This window comes from Vulpes vulpes, chromosome 1, assembly GCF_048418805.1.
Source record: "Vulpes vulpes isolate BD-2025 chromosome 1, VulVul3, whole genome shotgun sequence".
Lineage (NCBI taxonomy): Eukaryota > Metazoa > Chordata > Mammalia > Carnivora > Canidae > Vulpes > Vulpes vulpes.
Genome location: NC_132780.1, coordinates 138905565 through 138926623, shown reverse-complemented (window position 1 = coordinate 138926623; position 21059 = coordinate 138905565). Strand labels below are relative to the sequence as shown.

The window sequence follows — 21059 nt, the reverse complement described above, 5'->3', positions numbered from 1 at the left end:
GGAAAATGATGGAGAAAATAGGACAAAATAGAGAAGTTGGTCCCCTGGATATCAAATGTGGGAATGCAGGACAGGCAGAAGGATAGGGAGAAGCAGACTCTCCACTGAGCAGGGGACCAAATGCGGGCCTTGATCCCAGGACCCTGGGATCATTACCTGAGCCAAAAGCAGACACTCAACCACTCACTGAGCCACAAAGACATCCCTGGTTTTAGAATTTGAAGAAAGCTTAGGGACACCTGTCTGGCTCAGTCAGAGGAGCATGTGACTCTTGGTCTCAGGGTCATGAGTTCAAGCCCCATGTTAGGTGTAGATTAAGTAAATACAACTTTAAGAAACAAAATAAAAAAAAGAATTTGACAAAAACGTAGGAAACAATATATATTCACATAATTTTCTAATTTGCAAGGCTTGTCCATTTGCATTATCTATTTTTTATTATTCATAATAATAATAATTATTTTTAATATACATATATTTTATTGGAGTTCAATTTGCCAACATATAGTATAACACTCAAAGCTCATCCCGTCAAGTGCCCCCTCAGTGCCCGTCACCCAGTCACTCCATCCCCCTGCCCACCTCCCCTTCCATTCTCCCTTGTTTGTTTATCTAAATCCTCACAACAGCGTGGTGGTAATATTCATCTCCCTACAGGTGAGGAAACGAGTCTGGAGAAGGTCAGTGACCTACTGAAAGTGGCAGGTGGCTTTAGGGGCATCTGGGCTCCTGAGTTCCATCAGGGTTTTCCACTGCATGTCCCACCAGCAATCAGAACAGGAATGGGACGTGGGGCTGGGTCAGGAACTGCTGCAGAATGGCACCCAGATGCAGAGGCCACCCTTTTCCCAAACCATTACACTTAGTTGGTCACCACAGCCTCCTGGCAAGGAGGAAGGCTGTCCCTGGCCACTGCTGGCTAGAAGAAGGATATCAGTAAAGTTGCATGTGTTTTGGGCCTAGGTTGGTCAGTTGGTCAGAATCCAGAATCCAAATTCTGTGTTCCCCTCTTCTGTCCATCAAGAAGAGGACCTGAGGGGGCAGCCTGGGTGGCTTAGCAGTTTAGCGTCACCTTCAGCCCAGGGTGTGATCCTGGAGACCCCGGATCGAGTCCCACGTCGGGCTCCCTGCATGGAGCCTGCTTCTCGCTCTGCCTTGTGTCTCTGCCTCTCTGTCTGTGTCTTTCATGAATAAATAAATAAAATCTTAAAAAAAAGGAGCTGACTTCCTGTAGGCTGTCTGTCCCTCCAGCTGAGATCAGCTCTGAGTTGCCTCTGCTGTGTAACATATGAGTCCTCTTCCTACTACACCTCACTCCCTCTAAAGCACAGCATTTGTTCAGTGTCCTCCAAATGTCTGATGCTTTATGAATATATCATCCTACTTAGTCATCCACATAGCTTGGCTATATGGGTATTGTCAGTTCTCCTTTTACTGGTGAGGAGATTGGGCATAGAGACCTAAAGAACATTCTCCAAATTCACTGAGCCAGTAGGGGAGAAGGAGAAGGGATCCTTGCTGTGTAGTGGTAGAAGGTTTAGCAACATTGTCACCTGCAGTAATGAGGAAAGTAGGAAAAGTACCCAATGAACTAGGTGGTATAGCTAAGATCTTGGGGGTGAAGTATTGAGGATGCTGCCTGGTTTCTTCTTTGGCTTACTGGAGACTGTAAGAGCAGGGAGGTAAACTATAGGTAGGGCTATTCAACATGAAGGAGTGGGATCTTGATGGCTTTGAACAATCTCAGTATCTCCAGACAGTGAATGATGCTAAAATTACATCCAGGACTCTCTCAGGAAAATATAGTCTAAAGATGAAACCAAGAGTGGCTGTGGAATTCCTTGTTGAGACCCCAGAAGGATGAAGGTAATGCTTTAGACAAGGCCCTCTAAGGAGCTTGAGGGTGTGTGCCTCACAGATTCTTTCAATGAAACTCAAGGGCTTCTAATGAAGGTAAAAGACATTACCCCTCAGCTTCTCGGCAGAAGCGCAAGGTATGGAAGACAACTTATATTGAGGAGATTTGTGAGTGTGGCTTTTGTTTAATTGAGTGGATTTCAAGAAGATTCATAGGAGACCCACATATTTTTTTAGAGAGTGATATTCACAAAACACTATCAGCTTGGACTGAAAGGAATAGAGTATAAAATTTTAAAAGGCCTTTGTATCCTTCCAATTGTAGTGGAAGGAAGAAGGTTGAGAAAATTATGAAGCTGTAAATACAGGCTGCCTTTCATGGAAAGTAAAGAATACCTCAGAGGGCAGACCCAAGATCCCAGAGGGAGGGGCCAAGAGCCATGATGAATCATTCCCAGGTAGAAGTAGGGCAGCATCTGAATCAAGAAATTTCCAACATCTGTCCAGCTGAGCTCCAATTGTTCTATGAATCAGTGCTCTGTTCATCTCCCATCTACCCCTCTTTTGACCGGGGTTGTCTCTTGTGCTATTCCATGTCTGTACCACCATTGAATGTTGGGTTTGTGTCTGACACATAACTTCTCTCTTCTGGCCACAGGTCTTCATATGGAGAACTGCATGCAAAGTATTATATGTAAGGGACTGCACCCAAGGAGCCTCACCCATACCTAGGCCTGATTTAAACAACAATCTTCTGGACCTGATGCTAATGCCATAATTGGGTGAGACTTGTGAAGACTTTTGGAGGGGATGTATGTATCTTTTTTCTCTCCATTTATTTATCTTTTGTTTTTACTTTTTGACTCCCTTTACTCAGGAATGTGTTTTGGATGAGTGTATCTTGAATATGGGAGAAATGTCAATATTTTGTGGCCAGAGGAGGTACTGCGGTGGTTCTGTGTCTCTTCCTTCAAGAGATGGAGTCCAATCCCTTTCTCTTTGAATGTGGGCTGGCCTCAGCGACCAGTTTCTAATGAAGTGTGTGTGACTTCAGAGACTAGATTATGAAAGGCACTGTGACTTCTTCCTTGGAGTTTCTCTTAGATTGGTTACTCTGGGGAAGTAGGCTCCCACATCGTGAAGCAAGGCCCACATAGTGAGAAACTGAGACCTTGACCATGTGGGTGAGCCATCTTGGAAGTGGTCCAGTTGCTGTCAAGCCTTCCATTGACTCCAGCTCTTGCTCACATCCCGTCTGCAACTGTGTGAGAGATACTGAATCATGAACACCAGTTAAGATATTCCCAAAATTTCTGATTCCCACCCCTTCCGACCTATCTTTGAGATAATAAACACATCATTTGTTGTTTTATGCTACTAAGTGTTTGAGTAACTTACTACATAGCATCAAATGACTTGAGAGAGAAATGACAAGATTTTTGTTGTTGTTGTAAGCCAAGGGAAAAAAGCATTTCAAGAAGGGAGGAGTGGTGAGTCACATCCAATGCTGCTCATCTTTCCAATATGATGAGTTTTGAGGATTGACCTATGGATTCAGCAATGTGGAAGCCCCTGGAGACTGTGGCAAGATGTTTCAGGGTGTGGCACACACAAGGCCGACTGGAGTGAGTTCAAGAGACAACAAAAAAGAGATATATTGGGGGATGAGAGTGTATCTACTCCTTTTATGAGTTTTGTCATAAAGGGCAATAGAATGTGGAGCAGTAGGTGGAGGTGCTTTGGGGTCAAGAGAGAGTTTTTAATACGTCATAGCCCATTTATATTCTGATTGTCATGACACATGAGAGAGGGACAAACTTCTGGAGCAATTTTCTTGTGTAGACAAGAGGTGATGGGATGGGTACTATATGGAGAGGTTGGCTTGTGATGGGAATAGGGAGAAGACAGTGAACTTGGGGTATAGGAGAGGGATGATTGACTGGTGCAGTTGGACCAAACAGGACTCCTTGTTTTCAGTGAGTTCAGATACAAGGGCATCAGCTGAGGGTGAGGAGAGGGCACTGGAATTTGAGGGGCCAGAGGGTGCTGTGAACTAGCAGTCTAGAAAGGAGACCATGTGTGTACAGAGGGATACTTTGCATGATAGGTTGCTTTTCTCCAGTCATGTTCAGCTTTAGGGCAGGATGCAGGGTGGAGCAGTGGAAAGCTGGATACAACCAGGGCTGGAGTTGTGCCAGGGGAGTTCAGTGAAAGCAGAGGGGGGAAAAGAAACTGAAACTATGTGCCAAAGAGTGATTGTAAGGATGGGCCACGGGGTCAAAGGGAAAGGAAAGCATGAGTGAAGTAAGGGAGAGGGACAAGATGGCATAACTAGTGGATCAGGGATCCCAGTGGTGTTGAAGAGTCACAGTGATCAGGTCAGTTTTCTTGAGCTAGAGAGACAGGTGGTGGCTGGAAGGGGGGTGCTCAGAGTTGAGACTAAGGAGGGAGCCACTATTCCTGTTGACCATCTGAATGGTGGCTGAGGCAAGGGAGGGGACGAGATCACTGCAGGAGAGGACGTAAGGAACTGGGAGGTCAGGGATTTGGAAGGATCATCTATGAGTCCAAGTAGGCCACAGCCCATCAAGGATTATGACAGGAGCCATGGGAGTAATAGTGAGCCAGGGGTAAAGGCCAATGAGAAGAAAGAGGGAGACTCCAGATTGTATAGGAGATGTGACAGTAATGGGGTCTATGGTATTGTCTGATGGCAGAAAATCAAATTGTGGGGCTGCTTTAGGGAGGATAAGAAGATAGGAAGTGGCACTGAGGAGGGAAGAGACACCACACCCATCTCAGGCACAGTGGTGAAGGAGAGCGAGATGCCACCCAACTACAGAGAGAAAAGTGTTCTCAGAGGAGAGGCAGATTACCCCAAAGGCAGGAAGGTGCCATTCAGAGAAGCTGAACACATGAGTGCCCACATTTCAGAGGGCAGAGCGAAAAGATTTATAGATTTGGGAAAAGGTGGGAAATGGGGCTCATTTGATGAATTCACAAGGTTTTATTATGACACGATCCTGGGTGATGTGGGAGGACTGGGGAGCCTGGGGTCTTGTGACTGGGAGGGGCAGCGAGAAAGGAAGGAAGCTGCAGGTCTGAGGTCCCAGCATTGGCTGTGGGGGTGGGGTGGAGAAGGGACCAGGAGTCTTTACAGGAGCAAGTGGAGATCTGGGGTCTCGCTTATTCTTGCCCATGGTGTTGGGAGCTGGCAGGGCTGGTTTGATGGAATATCTGAGTACCTTCCCTGCTCCTGCTAAGGAGATGTGGAAGCTGTGTGAGGGGGGTGGCAATAAATGGATAAAAATTATAAAAAACCATCCTAAAGGATGAAGACAGGGCTTTGTAATCGTCTTAAAGCTAGGTAACAACTGGATGACTTTGATGGACCAGAGAAAGGTGGGGGTGGGAGAAATAAAAAACCAGTCAGTCATTTTTTACCTTAAAAGCCCAGAGAACCTTAGAAATTGGAGGTGTGGGTAGCTCCCGGCGCAGACTACAAGTGGGGGGCTGGGTTTGAGAAGCAGTCTGGCTCCTAGCTTCTCTGCCTCTCATGAGATACAGCAAGCGGGTCAGCTGCCCACATCCTTTCTCCTTTTACTCTTCATGCCCTGCAGACAACCTGCAGGTTAGTCTCCGACAAGGGTGAGTCACAGAGATGTCCACTTAGGGCACCAGGCTTAGGGCACCAGGTGCCACAGAGAGGGAAAGTGTATTCCACCTGGGGCCCCAGGGGGTGAAAACAGATGGTGGGCAGAGAGGCCCCTGTGCTTTGCTAAGGTTGGTGCCTGGAACCATCCCCCAAAGACAATGAAAAGAGCCTTTTTGGAGAAACTGAGCTTTCAAAGAGAAGAGAATATGCAGCCATGCTTGTCTTAGTCCACTTGGGCTGCTATAACAAAAATACCATAGACTTGATATGCAACATGTATTTCTTACAGTTCTGGAGTCCAGGAAGTCCAAGGCCAAGTTGCTGGCAGATTCTGTGTCTGGGGGAACCTTCTTGGTTCATATAGGGCTGTCTACTTGCTGTGTCCTCACAAGGTAGAAGGAGCCAGAGAACTCTGTGGGGCTGTTTTATAAAGATACCAATCCCAGTAGTGAGGGTTTCTCCATCATAAGCTAGTCACCTCCAAGGCTCCCCTACAAATACCATCATCTTGTGGGGGGCAGTTAGGATTTCAACATAGAAATGGAGGGGCAGGGGCATAAAAGTCTGTAACAATGAAACTTGCCAAATCAATGCAGTCCATAAATCTCTGTAACACACACTGAGCATCCAAGCTTTTAACTACTGACGGGCTGCCAAGAAGCAGCAGAGGTTTCCAGAAAGTTCTGAGAAACGACAGAGGTTAGTGAAAGAAGACAGAAGATACAAAAAGGTATCTGGAGGAAACAAAATACACAAGGCTTACAAAAGACCCTCAAAAGTTAAAACTTTAATATTTCCCAAGGAAAAAAAAGGCATCCCCCCCAAGAAACATGCATGCTATAAAGGAATATTCAGAGAACAAATGGACCATTTTAGAAATTTTAAGATGTGATAGCATAAATAATAAATCTTCGAAAAGAAGAACTGGAACGTAACTTTGAGGAACTTTCCCAGAAAGTAGGAATAAAGACAACTAGATGAGAAACAGGAAAGAAGAGAAAGATGTTCAGTCTGGAAAGTCTGACATTGAGAGAGTGTCAGAGAGACAAGAGACCTGCAAGGGGCAGTGCCTGGGGTCAGACCAGGGTGGTCTTGGTTGTAAAGCCCCCAGCCCAGCTTGCGACGGGAAAAGCCACTCCTCTCCAGAGCCTGCAGCCATCATGGTGGCAGTAAGGGCAGCAAGGGGGGTGCACAGTGACATGGTGACAAAGGGGTGGCTAAACTTGGCAGAGCAGTAATGACATTGGACTCCTCCCCACCGCGCCATGTGTAAAAATGCCCAGAGGTGTTGTTGAGAAGGGACGATAAAGGAGAACAATCCAGGAGGTGGGGACCAAAGGCAGGATGCTGGTTAGGTGATTGGCCGACTGGCCTGGGTGTAAGTGCCAGGTGGTGGGGATTTGCAAAGAGGGAGGAAGAGGCAGAAACGACAGAGAAGAACAGAACAGAGTCTGGCAGAGCATGGCTGAACAAATGAGGGATAAGGAGAGAAATATTGGGGGTCATTGGGGTTTTGGCTACAGATGGGAGGGAGAGGGGGCAGGGGAGAAGGGGGTGAGAAGGATGGAAGCAAAGGGATGAGGAGGAGGGCTAGTGGAGGAGGCGGTGGAGAGAGGAGTCACAGTGGCCCACAATGCTGGTCAGGTGGGGGACAGCTGCTGCACCGGCCTTCGGTTCCTTGGCCCGGATGCCAACTGCATGTGAGCAACCAGTGGGCCTGACCTTGGGAGGAGAACAGGCTGGGAAATCCTCAGCACTGGAGTGAGTGGTGTAGCCAAGGGCGTTGGGTCAAGTTCTGGGGGATTTATGCCTTTTCTTTGCAGAGAGCATGGGGTTCAGAGGCCAGGGAGGAGCTCTTCGGGGGCCTGGGGGAGACTGGCCATCCTTCTTGGACCCCAAGGCCTGGTGTCTGGGCTGAGCTGGGCGCATCAGAGACCTCCCTCTGTGTTGTACGTGTGGACTCCTTGAGGCTCTGAGATGGGGGTGAGGGGGAGAAATACAGGAAGTGACTCAAATCCACTCTTTGACCCTATTGCCCTATCCCCACAACCCGTCCCTCCTCTGCTTGCTTGGTCCCTGTCCCAGGATCCTCTTGTCTCGCTCTGTCCTGGCACCTTTCCCCCAGCTCCACCCACCTTCCCCCTAGTGCATTCCCTCCTCCCCAGAGTGTGCCTCTCCCTTCTGTGCACACCCTTTCTCCCTCACCACTTGGGAAGGGGCTGTGCCCTGGGATGGTGACCCTGGGTAGGCCTTCTGGAAGGGCAGGTGGTAGGAGGGACTTTGTGGTTGTACAGGTCAGTGGTACGGGAGGAGGGATGAATCAGTGGGAGAGAGGCAGGGGAAGGGAAGGAAGAGAAGAAGAGGCAAGGAGAAAACAGATGGAAAAATGTGGACAAGACATCTAAGTTTGAAGGAGACAAAGGTGAGCTTATAGTGAGCATGCACAATGGATGGACCCGTGAGGGGCTCCTGTGGACAGCTCTGTTGGGTATAATTTGTCCTGCCTCTGTGTTTACTGCCTGATTCCCTGACTCTCTGTCCAGGGACAGAAGCTGTTCCCTGCCCCATTTTCCCCTAAGCCCAACCCAAACCCACTCACCGGACAAGCAGGGCCGATAGCACCAGGCTCTTGGCCACAAGGAAGGCACAGAGCATGGGCACCAGAGCGCTGGGGGCTGCAGAGTGGAGGGTGGAGTTTTGTGGCCTGGACAACAGCAGACAAAAAGGGGAGGAGGGGTTGGGGTGACAGCTGTCACCTGTGGGCCCCTGAGCCAGGGCTGTTGGGGTGAGGTCCCACCCTGAACTCACTGTGAAGGGGTGATGGTGGCAGAGGACGCTGTGGTGGGGAAAGAGCTCTGGGTCTGTGATGAGACCAGTTCACTGGAAGCCTCGGTGACCTGCATGGAGGTAGGAGCTGCCAGGGAAAGAGAAAGAACCCTAGTTAACTGGTGGGACGGCACTTCTGTTGTAGCTGGCAGGAAAGCTGGAGCAGGGACTTGGGCTGGACCGGGAGCAGAAGCCCATTCAACCCCAGGGGAAAAATACAATTTGTGAGGGTGGGACTAGGTTGTGAAGTCCTGTGGCTGAAGAGGAGACAGACCCGTAGCTCAGGTTCTATCCAGTTCTTTGGAGGTGTTCCTGGGTCCGGGAAGAGCACTGGAAGAAGAGTCAGGAGGCCTGGGCTTCCCTCCAAGCATTTCTACAATGTCTGGGAGGGCACTGTCTACCTCTCAGGCTCCCCGAGTGTAGAAACAGTCACTGTCTTTAAGCGGCTCTCGTCTCTGGCATCCGTTCTCTTTCTCATACTTCTGGGGCTGTTAGGGGAAGGGGGCCCCTCGTGGGGAATTTTAAGGCTGCTTCTTCCAACTCTGTCCTTTCTGGTTATGCAGCAGAACCCTAGGTCCCTCTGAAGGCCCCACTGCCTTAATGGCATGGGTAAATACCTTTTAGGAGACTCCCTCTTGATTTTGAAACGTTGTGAGCTACCTGTTCCCCATCCCCACTGCCCTGCCTTCCCAGAAAGACCCCACACCTACAAATGCTACGAGCTCTTGATGGAAGCTGGAGGAAGGTCATCTCTGGAAGGGTGATGGGGGTTATTAAGGAGAAAGAGGAAACAATGACTACTGGGGGTGGGTGAGGCCCAGGAGGGAAACAGAAGGAGGGTCAGCCCCAACGTTGTGACAGGACCCAGGGACTCTCAGTGTTCTCAGCTAGGTCTGCACACCCACCCAAGGTCCATGAGGGGAGCAGTCCCCCCTCCCCCCAAGCTGAGGAAAAGAGAGAGGAAGAGGCATGCAGGAGTGGGTACCTGATGCTGAGACACCCCATGGCTGGGAACTTCCCTAGAGAGAATCCTGGGCCAAAGGACATATGGACATGACCCTGTCCCACAAAGGCACTCTCTCTGAGGCTGCCCGGAATGATGACCAGGAGCGACCCATACACCCAACCTGGAAGAGGTTGTCAGGACACTCAAGGAAAATTCTAGTCCTGAGCTACAGTGTGTGATCTATGGGCTGATGCTGGTCCACAAATTATTTAAAGCATGCCTGCACAAGGTAAATAAAGAAATCGGGAGTAAGGATCTTAAAATTTGTACATCACTTTGCTGTTACCTCAAGGTCCAAGCATGTGATTTGTAAACTGATCTGGTTGACACAGGATACAGACCAGTTTGGGTGTTGTTAAACTGTCACGGAGGGCTCCATACGGCACAAGCTGCATGAAAGCATCAGAACGGGCCACGATACCTGGAGATTAGTTGGTCGACTATAACCCAAAGGTGTATAAACACTTGAAAAGAATCATTTACATAATTGGTAAAAATTTCAATCTATCTTTTAAAAAATTAGAGTTTGACATGATTGGCTAATGTAGAGTAGTGATTAGCTCATTCAAGTACTAATTATCAGCAAAACAAAAGTCACTGAGGTTTTTTGTTGGGAAAAGCCATCTCTTTTCTGAACGTAGCGGTAGTAATAAAGCAAACGGCGATAGTGGAATGGATTTCAAAGATACTTTCCCTTCTGAAGTTATTAAGGGTTTGCATTGGTTTTATTCGAAAATGTAATCCTTCACTGTGGTAGGCAGAACAATGTCCCTGTCCCTGTCACAGGAACCTGTGAATGTCACCTAATATGGCCAAAGGGACTTTTAGAGGGAATTAAGGTTAGAGATCTTGAGGGGGAGAGATATTCCAGGTGGGTCCAATCTAATGATTAGTATTTAAAAGTAGAGAATGAGGGTGCCTGAGTGGCTCAGTCAGTTTAGCATCTGCCTTCAGTTTAGATCATGATCCTGGGGTCCTGGGATGGAGCCCCACGTTGCACTCCCTGTTCAGTGGGGAGTCTGGTTCTCCCTCGGCTGCTCCCCCCACTTGTGCTCTCTCTCTCTCTATCAAATAAATAAAGTCTTAAAAAATAAAATAAAAGCAGATAATGTTTCCTAGCTGTAATCAGAGAGAAATGCAGCTCAGAAAGGGCCTCTGGCTTTGAGGACATAGGAAGAGGACCACAAGCCAAGGAATGTGGCGGCCTCTAGAAGCTGGGAAAGCTCTTAGTACACAAACCACAAAAAAAAACAGAACTTTGGTCCTACAGGTACAAGGAACGAAATTCTGCACAAGACCTGAATGAGCATGATTCTAACAGCCTTCAGAAAGGAGAACAACACCCTGCTGACGCCTTGATTTTAGCCCAGTGAGGCCCATTCCAGACCTCTGATCTATAGAGCTGTAAAACTATAAATTTGCATGGCTTTAAGTCACTACATTTGTGGAGATTTGTTATGCCAGCAATGGGAAACTATGGCACTCATACATAGTATGAGTTTTATAGTTACAATTAATGGTGAAGTACTAAAACCCAGTGAGTTAATTGTTGAGAGGTCCTGGCTAATGGAAAAATACATCATGAAAACAAGTGACATTTACACGTAAAACACAAAACCAAAAGTTCAAAATGAACTATTTTTTTTTTTTAAAAGAGTATTGAATTACAAAGTTCTTAGAAGCAGTCACTATTCACATACAAACTCTAGTGTTCTGTGGGCTTCTTGAAAAGTAACAGCTTTGTGTTCCTGAGACAGAATATCTATCTACAGTTGTCAAAACCTCCTTGAAAGATTGTACAAGAGGTGTTTGCCCCCCTGTACTGAGTTAGTCTGTGGCAAAGAAGGGAGCTTAAATATCCCCTTCTATTGACACAGTAGCTCCAGGTAGTCAGGAACTGGCAAATGAGAAGGAAGACCAACTCCGTAACAAATCAAGCTAGCAAAGTATTTTTTCACGGCAACTTGAGAAATGCACACATATTGCAAACATAGCTATTCCTTTCACTCTGTGTGCAATTTGAACAGGATGATAGGGAGGTATTCTTATGCCTCGTTTTGCTTCATTGTCAAAAAACGCAACTAACCCTGAACTGAACAGAACCACAAAGACCAGTGGTGTGGGGTCCCAGTTCCATGTAGGAATACGTTCTGATGGCTGTAGCTGCTCCTTCCAAGCCTTGCTATGAAGAGGTACCAGCTAGACTGCACCACGGACTTACCAAAGTGATCAAAATTGTGAATTACATAAAGATGAATGTGTTGAATTTGAAATCATTCTCTTTATCGTGTGATAATGTGGAAACACTGCATGGTTGTTACTGCATGCCAAGTTACCATGATTACCCAGTGGGAGAGCTCCCCTGAGAATGTTTGATCTACAAAAAGGACTCTTAATGTTTGGCAAGATGGAAACCAAGTTATTACTAACTTTTTAAAGATGTGAATCACGGAGTCAGCCTTGTTTATATTACAGCCTTGAGGTTATCCCATGCAAGGGAAGAGCACAACATATTTTTTTTTCAACATATTTTTCAATGGCAAATAAAATCTAAGGGTGAAAACAAAAGAGGCTTAGAAGAAGTTTCCATAGGTTGCATGTTCTAATTTGGTAACAGTTATCAACAAAACAGGTGATGATCTAAATATTGCATATCTGCAAAAGTACTTATAGAAAAACCTTAATACTTTGATAGAATGTTATGAATTTCGTTTTCTGCCAAAAGAAGATATGTGATAGGAATTTCATAGATTCAGAATCCATTTTTTCATCAAAAGATATTTTAAATATAAACTACCCTTATAAGATAAATTTTGGAACTAGATGAAGGATTAAGGATGCATTTTGAAAATACAGTATCGGGATCCCTGGGTGGCGCAGCAGTTTGGCGCCTGCCTTTGGCCCAGGGCGCGATCCTGGAGACCCGGGATCGAATCCCACGTTGGGCTCCTGGTGCATGGAGCCTGCTTCTCCCTCTGCCTGTGTCTCTGCCTCTGTCTCTCTGTGTGACTATCATAAATAAATAAAAAAAAATTAAAAAAAAGAAAATACAGTATCACTCATTCCCTTTTGTAGAAATTAAACCTAAAAATATTGAGCTTGTGGAAATTGATTTAAAATTCCTTCTTGGATTTCTGTCAACATAACTGTGAGACTAGTTTTCTATTATAAGTGTTATTAAAACAAAGCATTAAAACAATTTTTAAGGTATTTTCTCTGAAGAGTTATGACGCCTTAATGCTATTCAGATTAGGTAAGTTAAGCAAGAAGAATGCTCACTTGTCACATTAAAATCCTTAAATGTGGATATACAGGGTGTTTGTTCAAAGTGTGGATGGCACTTAATATGGGAAATTGATACTTTACTTCTAAGTTTTGCTCAGTTATGATTGAGGCACTTTGGTGTTTCAGCTCTAATGGTAAGCAACTATATCCATCACCCACATGCATACTTGCAATGAACCAGAGTACTGTTTTTATAACTGAACTTTTTTCCTTATGTGTGTTCTGATTGTCTTTGTTGAAATGTAATTTTATGTCTGTAAAATTGAATAAGCATTTTGGGCTAGTACTTTGTTTTGTATTTTCCTCATTTTATTTTTCTAGTAATTAATTTTTATTGTATTTTATTAAAAAAAGTCATTGATGGATTGGAGATGTTTTGAAAAGATCCTCCACCACTCTCCTAGTCTGCTTGGGCTGCTATAACAAAGTGCCACAGATGGGGTGGCTTAGAAACAACAGAAATTTATTTCTTCAGTTCTGGAAGTTAGAAGTCTGAGATTAGGGTACTGTGGGGTTCTGGTGAATTCTCTACCTAGGTTGTCTTTTTACATGATGGAAAGAGGAGGAGAGATCTCACTGGAGATCCCTTTTGGAAGGGCACTAATTCCTCTCATAGGGGCCCCACCCTCATGACCTCATCACCTCCCTGTGGCCCCACCTCCAAATACCATCACTTTGGGGGTTAGGATTTCAAACTTGATTTTGTGGGAGACATAAACATTCAGTCCACTGTAAGCACAGATACTCTGAGAAGATCTGATTCAGACTCAGGTTGGCACACTTGTTTGTAAAGGGCCAGAGAATGATTACTTCAGGCTTGTGGGCCATATGGCTTCTGTCAGAACTATTCAACTTTGCTCCTGTAGCATGAAAACAGTCTTAGATAATAGGTAAACAAATGAGCATGGCTCTGTTCCCAAAAAAACTTTCATTTATGGACACTGGAATTTGAATTTCCTATAATTCTCATGTGTCACAAAATACTATGTTTCTTTTACTTTTTTTCCCCACCATCTAAAAACCATCCTTGGCTTTCAGACTAGTCTGCTGATGACTGATCCAGGCCAGGAAGAATGGACAGACCAATATTCTATCAACATAGTGGGGGATGGTTTGTGGCCAGTGGCCAGACATTTACTGAACACCTACTACGTTCCAGGTACAGGTGCCTTCTCTAAAAATGTTGGGGAGTCTTGGGCTCCCCTGTGGCCAGGTCATAGGAGCTCAAGCTGGTCAGCATGCTCAAACGATCTGTTTGAGCACCTTTAGGAAGCTTGTAAATCATCAAGATGGACAGTGAATGCGGTGGGTGCATGTGTGTGCACCTGTTTCCAAGAGCCTTCCCAGGAGGACTGAATGGGCGAAGGGTGGCCTGGCTTCCATGACCAGGAAACTTGGGAGGGAGCTAGGGGACCCCATGGGAAAGGGCTTACCTGGAGACACTGCCAGATAGAATCTTACGGACTTAGAGACAGCGTTGCTGGAAGCACGGTAGATTCTACACCAGTAGTATCCCGAGTCTTCCTCCTTCAGACCAATCATGGTGACAATGAATAGGCCGGTGCTAGGGTTGTCCCAGATTGAGAATCGAGAGGCTTGAACCAGCTTGTGGGGACTGGAGCTGCTGACTAACCTGGTGCACTTGGATGGCGACACCTCCTTACACCAGCCCTTCCTTTGGTAGGGCCAGCCTTTGGGGGGGTACCGGCATGTCACTGAAAGTGTCTGCCCTGCCACTCGATGAAGATGCTGAGCCTCTGGTAGTGCCCAGGAACCTGAAGAGAGGGCTGCAGGTCAGGGCCACACCAGGACCAGCTCCACCAGCAGTCATAGAGCATTTGCTCCATGTCCCACTGTCCCATAGTCCCTATAGCACACTCCCCTTTCCACCCCATGCTATTCCCTTCCTCCTTACCTGGGATCAGCAGTGGCAGCAGCAGCAGTGGCAGGAGCCAGGCTCTCCAGACCATCCAGTCCTTTCCCTGTGTGCTGGCAGCAGGGAACATAGGGGACACAGGGGAAAGGGAACCGGGAGCTGGTCTGACTCTGCTCAGCTCTTCCAGCCTTCTAAGATGGACAAAATGGGAAAGGCCAAGGACAGCCTGGGGAGTGGGAGACTTGGGGAGGGCTGGCCACGGGCAGAGGAAAGCGGGGACCTCCAGGGACAAGCGTGAGTCTGGATGTGGAGGCAACAGTCCTGCTTGGCGCATAGATCCTGGGTCTTCCCTTCTGCCTTGGGGGAGGAGCTGGGATGGCCAGGAGGAAGCTGTGGTCAAATAACGGGCTGCCCACCGGCCTTTCTCTCTGCACTGCCTCTTCTTTGCAGGACCCGGACTTTGCCCCCTGCTCCAGGGAAAGCCACGCTGAAGGTGAGTGTCAAGCTCAGGAGCACTTAGAGGTCTGAGCAAGAACTCCAAACCTCACTGCCCCTAGGAGTGGTCAGAAACCTCACACTTAGTCCTGCCTCGTAAGTCAGTGACGTGTTTCCACCCTGGGAGGTTTTATGGGTGCTGGAGGAGAGAAGAAAACAGGTGGAGTTTCAGTACCAGTAAGAAAGTATAGGGAGTGTTCCTCGCAAAGGCGGGGAGAGTGGGGCTGGTAGCAAAAAATGGGTCAATGGGAGGGTGCGGTGGGAGGAGCACAGGAGCCTGGACCACCGATCACCTCTAAATCCTCAATCCTACCACCTGTGAGCACTAGCGCTCTAGTTGCATAACTGATACATAAACACATGTAGGACTCCAGCATCTATTTAGTGAATGTTAGCACTTTAAAAAAATGATGCGACTTACAAAGATATTTTATATGAAGCAAACAAACAAATGTTAGAAAGAATGAGAGAGAGAGAGAGAGAGCGAGAGAGAGAGAGAAGAGGACTCCTGGCCTTGGGCTAACATGTAATTCACATGCGGCCACCAAGGGCTCTGACAGACTGGCCCCTGCCCCAGGGAGTTCTGCACAGAGCTCAAGATTGAAGAGGAGCTTTGAATCTATTGAGGGTATTGGTTGCAGGTCCCCTGTTGCCCCCCACCCCCCAGACTCCTGCTCCCCACTCCACCTGGGTGCAGAGCCCTGCTCCTTGCAGTGGCAATGAGCAGAGACTAGGGATAAGGGCAAAGGGACAGACAAGAAGAGGATGGGCACAGGAGGTCATGGGCTCTCTTGCCTAGGAACTAGGTGTATTCACGTATGCGCTCTCCTAATGAATCCCACAGTAGATTTGGGAGGGAGGTGTTGCTTTTTATTTTTTTTCCCCTACCACACGGGGGAACTGAGGCCCAGATCTGTTAGTGACCTACTCAAAGTCACACGGTAGCATGAATATGTAACCAGACCAGCTTCCTGACCTCTGATGAGGCCATTCTGCCAAAGCCTGGCCCACAGACAGGGCAGGAAACCAAACTACACTTGTTTGGTTGCTGCAGAGGCGAGCTCCTAGCAGTTTGTTTCCTGGCCTTGATCCGGACTCTGTGTTTCCTCCCTGAACCTAATTACAGACAAAATGCAGGGGGGGGGGGGCACCCTTCTGAGGGAGAGGGAAGAGGATCTGGCTCCGGCTGACATAGATGTGTGAGGGTGTGCAGCAAATGTTTCCCATGCTGATTTCCTCTTTGTCTGGTTGTTGCTGATCACTGGGAAGGGACACCTCCTCCCTGCAGCCCCGCAAGATCACTCTTGGCCCACATTCCACTATCTCTATGTCCCTTCTGCTTGGAGTTGGCTCTGAGTTGTTCTCTGCTGAGTCAAAATGGGTCTGTGGTGCCCAGGGTACAGGAAGTTTTTGAGCAAACTCCTAAACCTCTAAAAGTCTGAGTTTCCTCCTTTCTTAAATAGATAATAATGGATCACTAATATGATTATTCTGGGAATAAATGAGTAAACCCTTCCAAACATTCACAGGAGTGCCTGTTACATGGTATCTCTTCAATGAATGCCTCTCATCATTAAGAATTAACATCCACAATATCATGTGTGCTTGACTTTTAATTATATATGTAGACATGGAATAGCAGTACAGCAAACTTCTCAAAGGAAATAAAAATAGAAGTTATGTCATTTAGAGTAGAACTTTCTAATCATGGCCCTGGTGCCAGAAACTATGTAGGGAAAAATGCTCAGTCGTTTTATATACAGATTAATATTTGGGCATGATAAAAAGATATGATAAAAAGGTTTAAAAGCAAACCACAGCTGCAAATTAAGGTTTCCTTCCTATTTGGCAGATAAAGAGTTATTCTATTTCATATAAAAAAAACAAGTCTTTTAAATAATAAGAGAAAATGAATATTTCAATAGGAAAAGGGAGTGGGATTATGAACAGGTACTTTTCTACAGAAGAAATACAAATGAATAATTTTAAGGAAAACACATCCAAAGTGGATATTTTCAAAATAAATACAAAACCACTCTTCTCATCAGATTGATGAAAGTTAAGAGAAAATGATGATAGCCAGGATTGGGGAGATTTTAGGGAAAGACAATCACATATTCTGCTCAGTAAACATATTGATAACTGCCTTTCTGAAAGACAGTGTAGTCAGATTAATCCAAATCTGCTTTAAAAAAGTGATCACCTTTGACTCAGGAGTTCTAAATATAGGAATTGAAAAAGGGTATGGTGGCTTTTGCAGTATTATGCGTTTTAAAGTTTCATCAGAATCACACATAAACATATTTTCAAAACTTGTAGCTCCAAAAATTGTACATTATAATGTCACATTAATAAAAAAGTAGCAGTTCTATGCCTCAACATTCTACACCCCAGCTATCTTTCTCCCTAGGGAGTCACTTTTTAAAAAATATTTACTTATTTATTTGACAGAGAGTGAGAAAGCAAGCATGTGTGGGCTTGAGGGGGGTGTAGAGGTAGAGGGAGAATCTCAAGCAGACTCCCCACTGAGTGCAAAGCTGGCTGCGCAATCCCACTACCCTGAGCCTAAATCAAGAGTAGGATGCTCAACTGACTAAGTCACCCAGCAGCCTCTCTAGGAGGGAGTTTTTATACTTATTGTGGAGTTTTTATACTTATTGTGATACCAATATTTCTCTATTAGATGTGTAGGTATTATCCATGAAATGTGCCCTATGGAAGATGAAGTTTTCTCTCTTTCCCATCATGCTCTTGCCTATCCCTTCCTCCACCTTTATTCTCCCAACAGTCAAATAGAGTTACTGATAAAATTAATTTTTAGATTTTATACTTCCTGCCATGTGTATGTATTTTTCATAGCCCAGTCATGTCGTTCATAATGATTACATTTCCTTTGTGGTACAGCTTTACATTTTTCACGAAGTTATTAATTGCCTTAATTTTAAAATTTATTTTATATTCTAGGCACCATCATTAATTCATCCCTAAACTCTATCCCCAAATGTAAAATTCACCTTAGTATGTTTGAACCTATCAGTTCATCAGCTGGCTTTGTTCCTCTAGCCCATCCCCAGATGGTCTAATGTCTTCCTGCCCCAGTCTGGACTAGCTTCCCCCTAGGCTTTTAGCACAGTTGCCTCCCAGACATATCCCTTGGCCTTCTCCTTGGGAATGCCCTTGGGAATGCCCTTGGGAATGCCCTTGGCCCCATCCAGTGTTGAAAGTGCTCTCTCTTTCTCAGCCCCATGTCTAACTCTTTCTTTGTTTGCTCTCTTTTTTTAGGGTAAAGTTTGGCAAACTACAGCCTTTGAGTGAAATCTAACTCATCACCTGAATTTGTAAATAAGGTAAATGCAGACATGCCCCTTCATCTATGTGTTATCTAGGGAACCTGTCATGCTGTAATGACAGCTGATGAATTATGACAGAAATCCTCTGGCCCATAAGTAGAGGATATTTACAATGTGGCCCTCAACAGCAAATGTTTGCTGACTTGAGAGATGGAAGATGACAAAGAATGGAGAGGCAGCCACTGGGGAAATGGTGTCTCTGAAGGAGAGGCCAGAAGAATGAGAACACAAGGAATAAATGTAGGCTTAGTGGGAGAATTTCTTAAGTGCTGGGTAACAAATGTGATTCTCTGTTAATAATTGCTAGAAGAGGTACAAACTATCTTAGAGCATGGGCCAGATTTTACTGGAGTAAGAAACAACCCCAGTTCAGTGGGTTCACACAAAAAATGTTTTTCCTTGCTCCTGTGAAGCCCATGTGCCCAGATGACTGTCCAGGGTGGGAGTCCGCTGTGGGTTGGTTCAGCATCTGAGGTACATTGACTTTGTGGATGTGCACATCAACATGTGCTGCTCTGGTCATCAAGACAGGGAAGAAAGTGGTGGAAAGTGGAGTTCTAGCTCTTCAGTGGCTCTGCGGGAAGTGAGACACATCACTTCCACACATTGCACTAGCCAGACAGGTTGCCAAGGAACTGCAAAATGTGAACCTTCCATTTCTCTAGAGGTAAAGGGGGAAACCAAAAACTGGTCAGCAATCAGATGCCTGTCATATTTCTATAAGAAAAATCCTGCAAGCTTTAGAGCTAGAAGGAAGAGAAAATTACTTCCGGAGAAATGAAAAACTAGTTTCATTGATTTCAGAGCTTCCTGTTGCAACACCAGATGTCAGAAGACAAGGAATTGGTTTCTGTTGAGAACAAAGGGAAGCTTTGTCACTCATGACTTTTATGTCTCTCCTGACTGTGTGGGGACAACCAGACGGTGTTACACGTGGTAATAACCAACATCCTTCTTGTAAAAAAGTGATTTGAATATTGGCTTCAGTTCACTGATAGTTAATTTTCAAAAAAGAGCCAACAAATGCACCACTTCACCAACTAGGCACAGCTTGCAGTGGGTTTATTGCCAGGTTTGTCTGCTTCTTTCCCCCTCCCCCCACCCACAGACTCTCCTCAAAAACCACAGCAGCAAACCAGTGGGATTCACAGAGGCTGGGAGAAAACGCCAGGGCCGAGGACCCTTCACAAAAGCCCTGATAATGTTCCGAAGGCCAAGCTCTGGGTTCCCATGGCTTCTGCCGCCAACTGAGGTCATACGACGGCACAGGGTAGTTAATGTCACAGCGTCATCTCGGGGCAACCTCGTGCATTGGGAAGCACTGAGACAAATCCAAAGAAAGAAAGGTTTAAATAATTATGGCATCCTGGTGATAAAGCTGACCAAAAATGATGTCATTGTAAAATCATATTTTGTAATCACTTGTTTTTTGTGAATATATGTGCAATTAATTTTTGTATGTAGATCTTACATCTAGCTAAGTTAATAATTTATTATTTCTAATTATTTGATTTACATCAATGTAATTAGGTGTAAATTTAAAATATGCATATCGCATTAAATATTTTTTAAGAATATATTTACATTTAAGTATGTGTGTGTGTATATATATATGTATATGTACATATATATATATAAAACATAGAACATAAGCACATAGTGAAAAACAAGACTGTCTATCCAGAAAGGTGAAAAAATTTAAATATGATGAAATGAATAAATACACTTTTGGAAAAAGATTTTTAAAAGGAAATGCTTCTATGTGCCTTAGCAATGACAAACTACTTGAAGTCACTAATATGAAATGTGCTGGGGTTCCTGACTGGCTCAGTTGGTGGAGCATGTGCGACTGGATCTCGGGATCATGAGTTTGAGTCCCATGTTGGGTGTAGAGATTACTTAAAAATAAATCTTAAAAAAAAAAAAACTTAAAAAACACCAGATATGAAATCTATTAGAAAACATATGAATGAATGAATGAATGAATGAATGAATGAATGCAATTCTATAATCACAAAAAGTAAAAATCCTGATTGGAGGACATACTAGTTTCCTAGGGCTACTGTTGTGAATCACCACAAACTGGGTTACTTAAGGGAAATGGAGACAAGAAGTCTGACATCAAGGTGTTGTTAGGGCCACATTCCCTCCAGAGGTTTTAGGGAAGGATCCTTCCTTGTTTCTTTCAGCTGCTGCTGGCTGTTGGCATTCTTCCACAGGTGGTTCCATCATTCCCATCTCTGCCTCCATAGTCACATTGCTTGCTCTGTGTGAATCCCTATCTAATTGCCTCGGCCTCTCTCTCCTATAAGGAGGCAGGTGGTTGCATTCAAGACCCACAAGAGAATCCAAGATAAAAGCCATTTCTCAAGATCTTTAATTATCACATCTTTTGCAATATAGAAGGGCAATACTCATAGGTTCTAAGGGATGTGGAAGGGGGCCATCTCTTCTGCCTTCCAGAAATAAATTTCTTTTTTTTTTTTTTTAGAGGAAAGTGTAAGTTAGAACTAGGTCAAGATTTGAAATCATCAGCTGGACAGCTGACCATGGACAATACTTGAATGGGAGTTTAAAAATCTACCTAGGAATCAGCCTAGGTGCTGATTTAGGTGTGAGTCCCAAAATATTTGCAAGAGACGAATGGTGCTCATCAAATCTGAGCTATTACAAAGGAGCAAAAAAGTGAAATGCTTCCTGGCAGGTTAT

General features: G+C 45.3%; 1 protein-coding gene across 1 annotated transcript; it reads right to left on the bottom strand.

Annotated features, from left to right (window-relative positions):
• Window positions 1–689: 689 nt before the first annotated feature.
• LOC112914163 (natural cytotoxicity triggering receptor 2-like) lies at window positions 690–15025 on the bottom strand. Its single transcript, XM_025991173.2, has 5 exons — window positions 14545–15025; window positions 14063–14404; window positions 8321–8426; window positions 8115–8216; window positions 690–768 (listed from the first exon to the last, which is right to left on the bottom strand). The coding sequence occupies exons 1-5, from the start codon at window positions 14837–14839 to the stop codon at window positions 690–692; spliced, it is 924 nt and encodes a 307-aa protein (XP_025846958.2). The 5' UTR covers window positions 14840–15025.
• Between the last annotated feature and the right edge of the window lie 6034 nt (window positions 15026–21059).

Excerpts from the sequence above, each read along its gene's own strand:
- LOC112914163 (XM_025991173.2), bottom strand. The coding sequence starts at position 14,839 with ATGCGCCAAGCAGGACTGTTGCCTCCACATCCAGACTCACGCTTGTCC. Across the intron at positions 14,405-14,544 it reads GCTGCCACTGCTGATCCCAG|GTTCCTGGGCACTACCAGAG; the intron begins GTAAGGAGGAAG and ends CCCTCTCTTCAG. Across the intron at positions 769-8,114 it reads GTGCTATCGGCCCTGCTTGT|CTGGTGGGACATGCAGTGGA; the intron begins CCGGTGAGTGGG and ends CTGTTCTGATTG.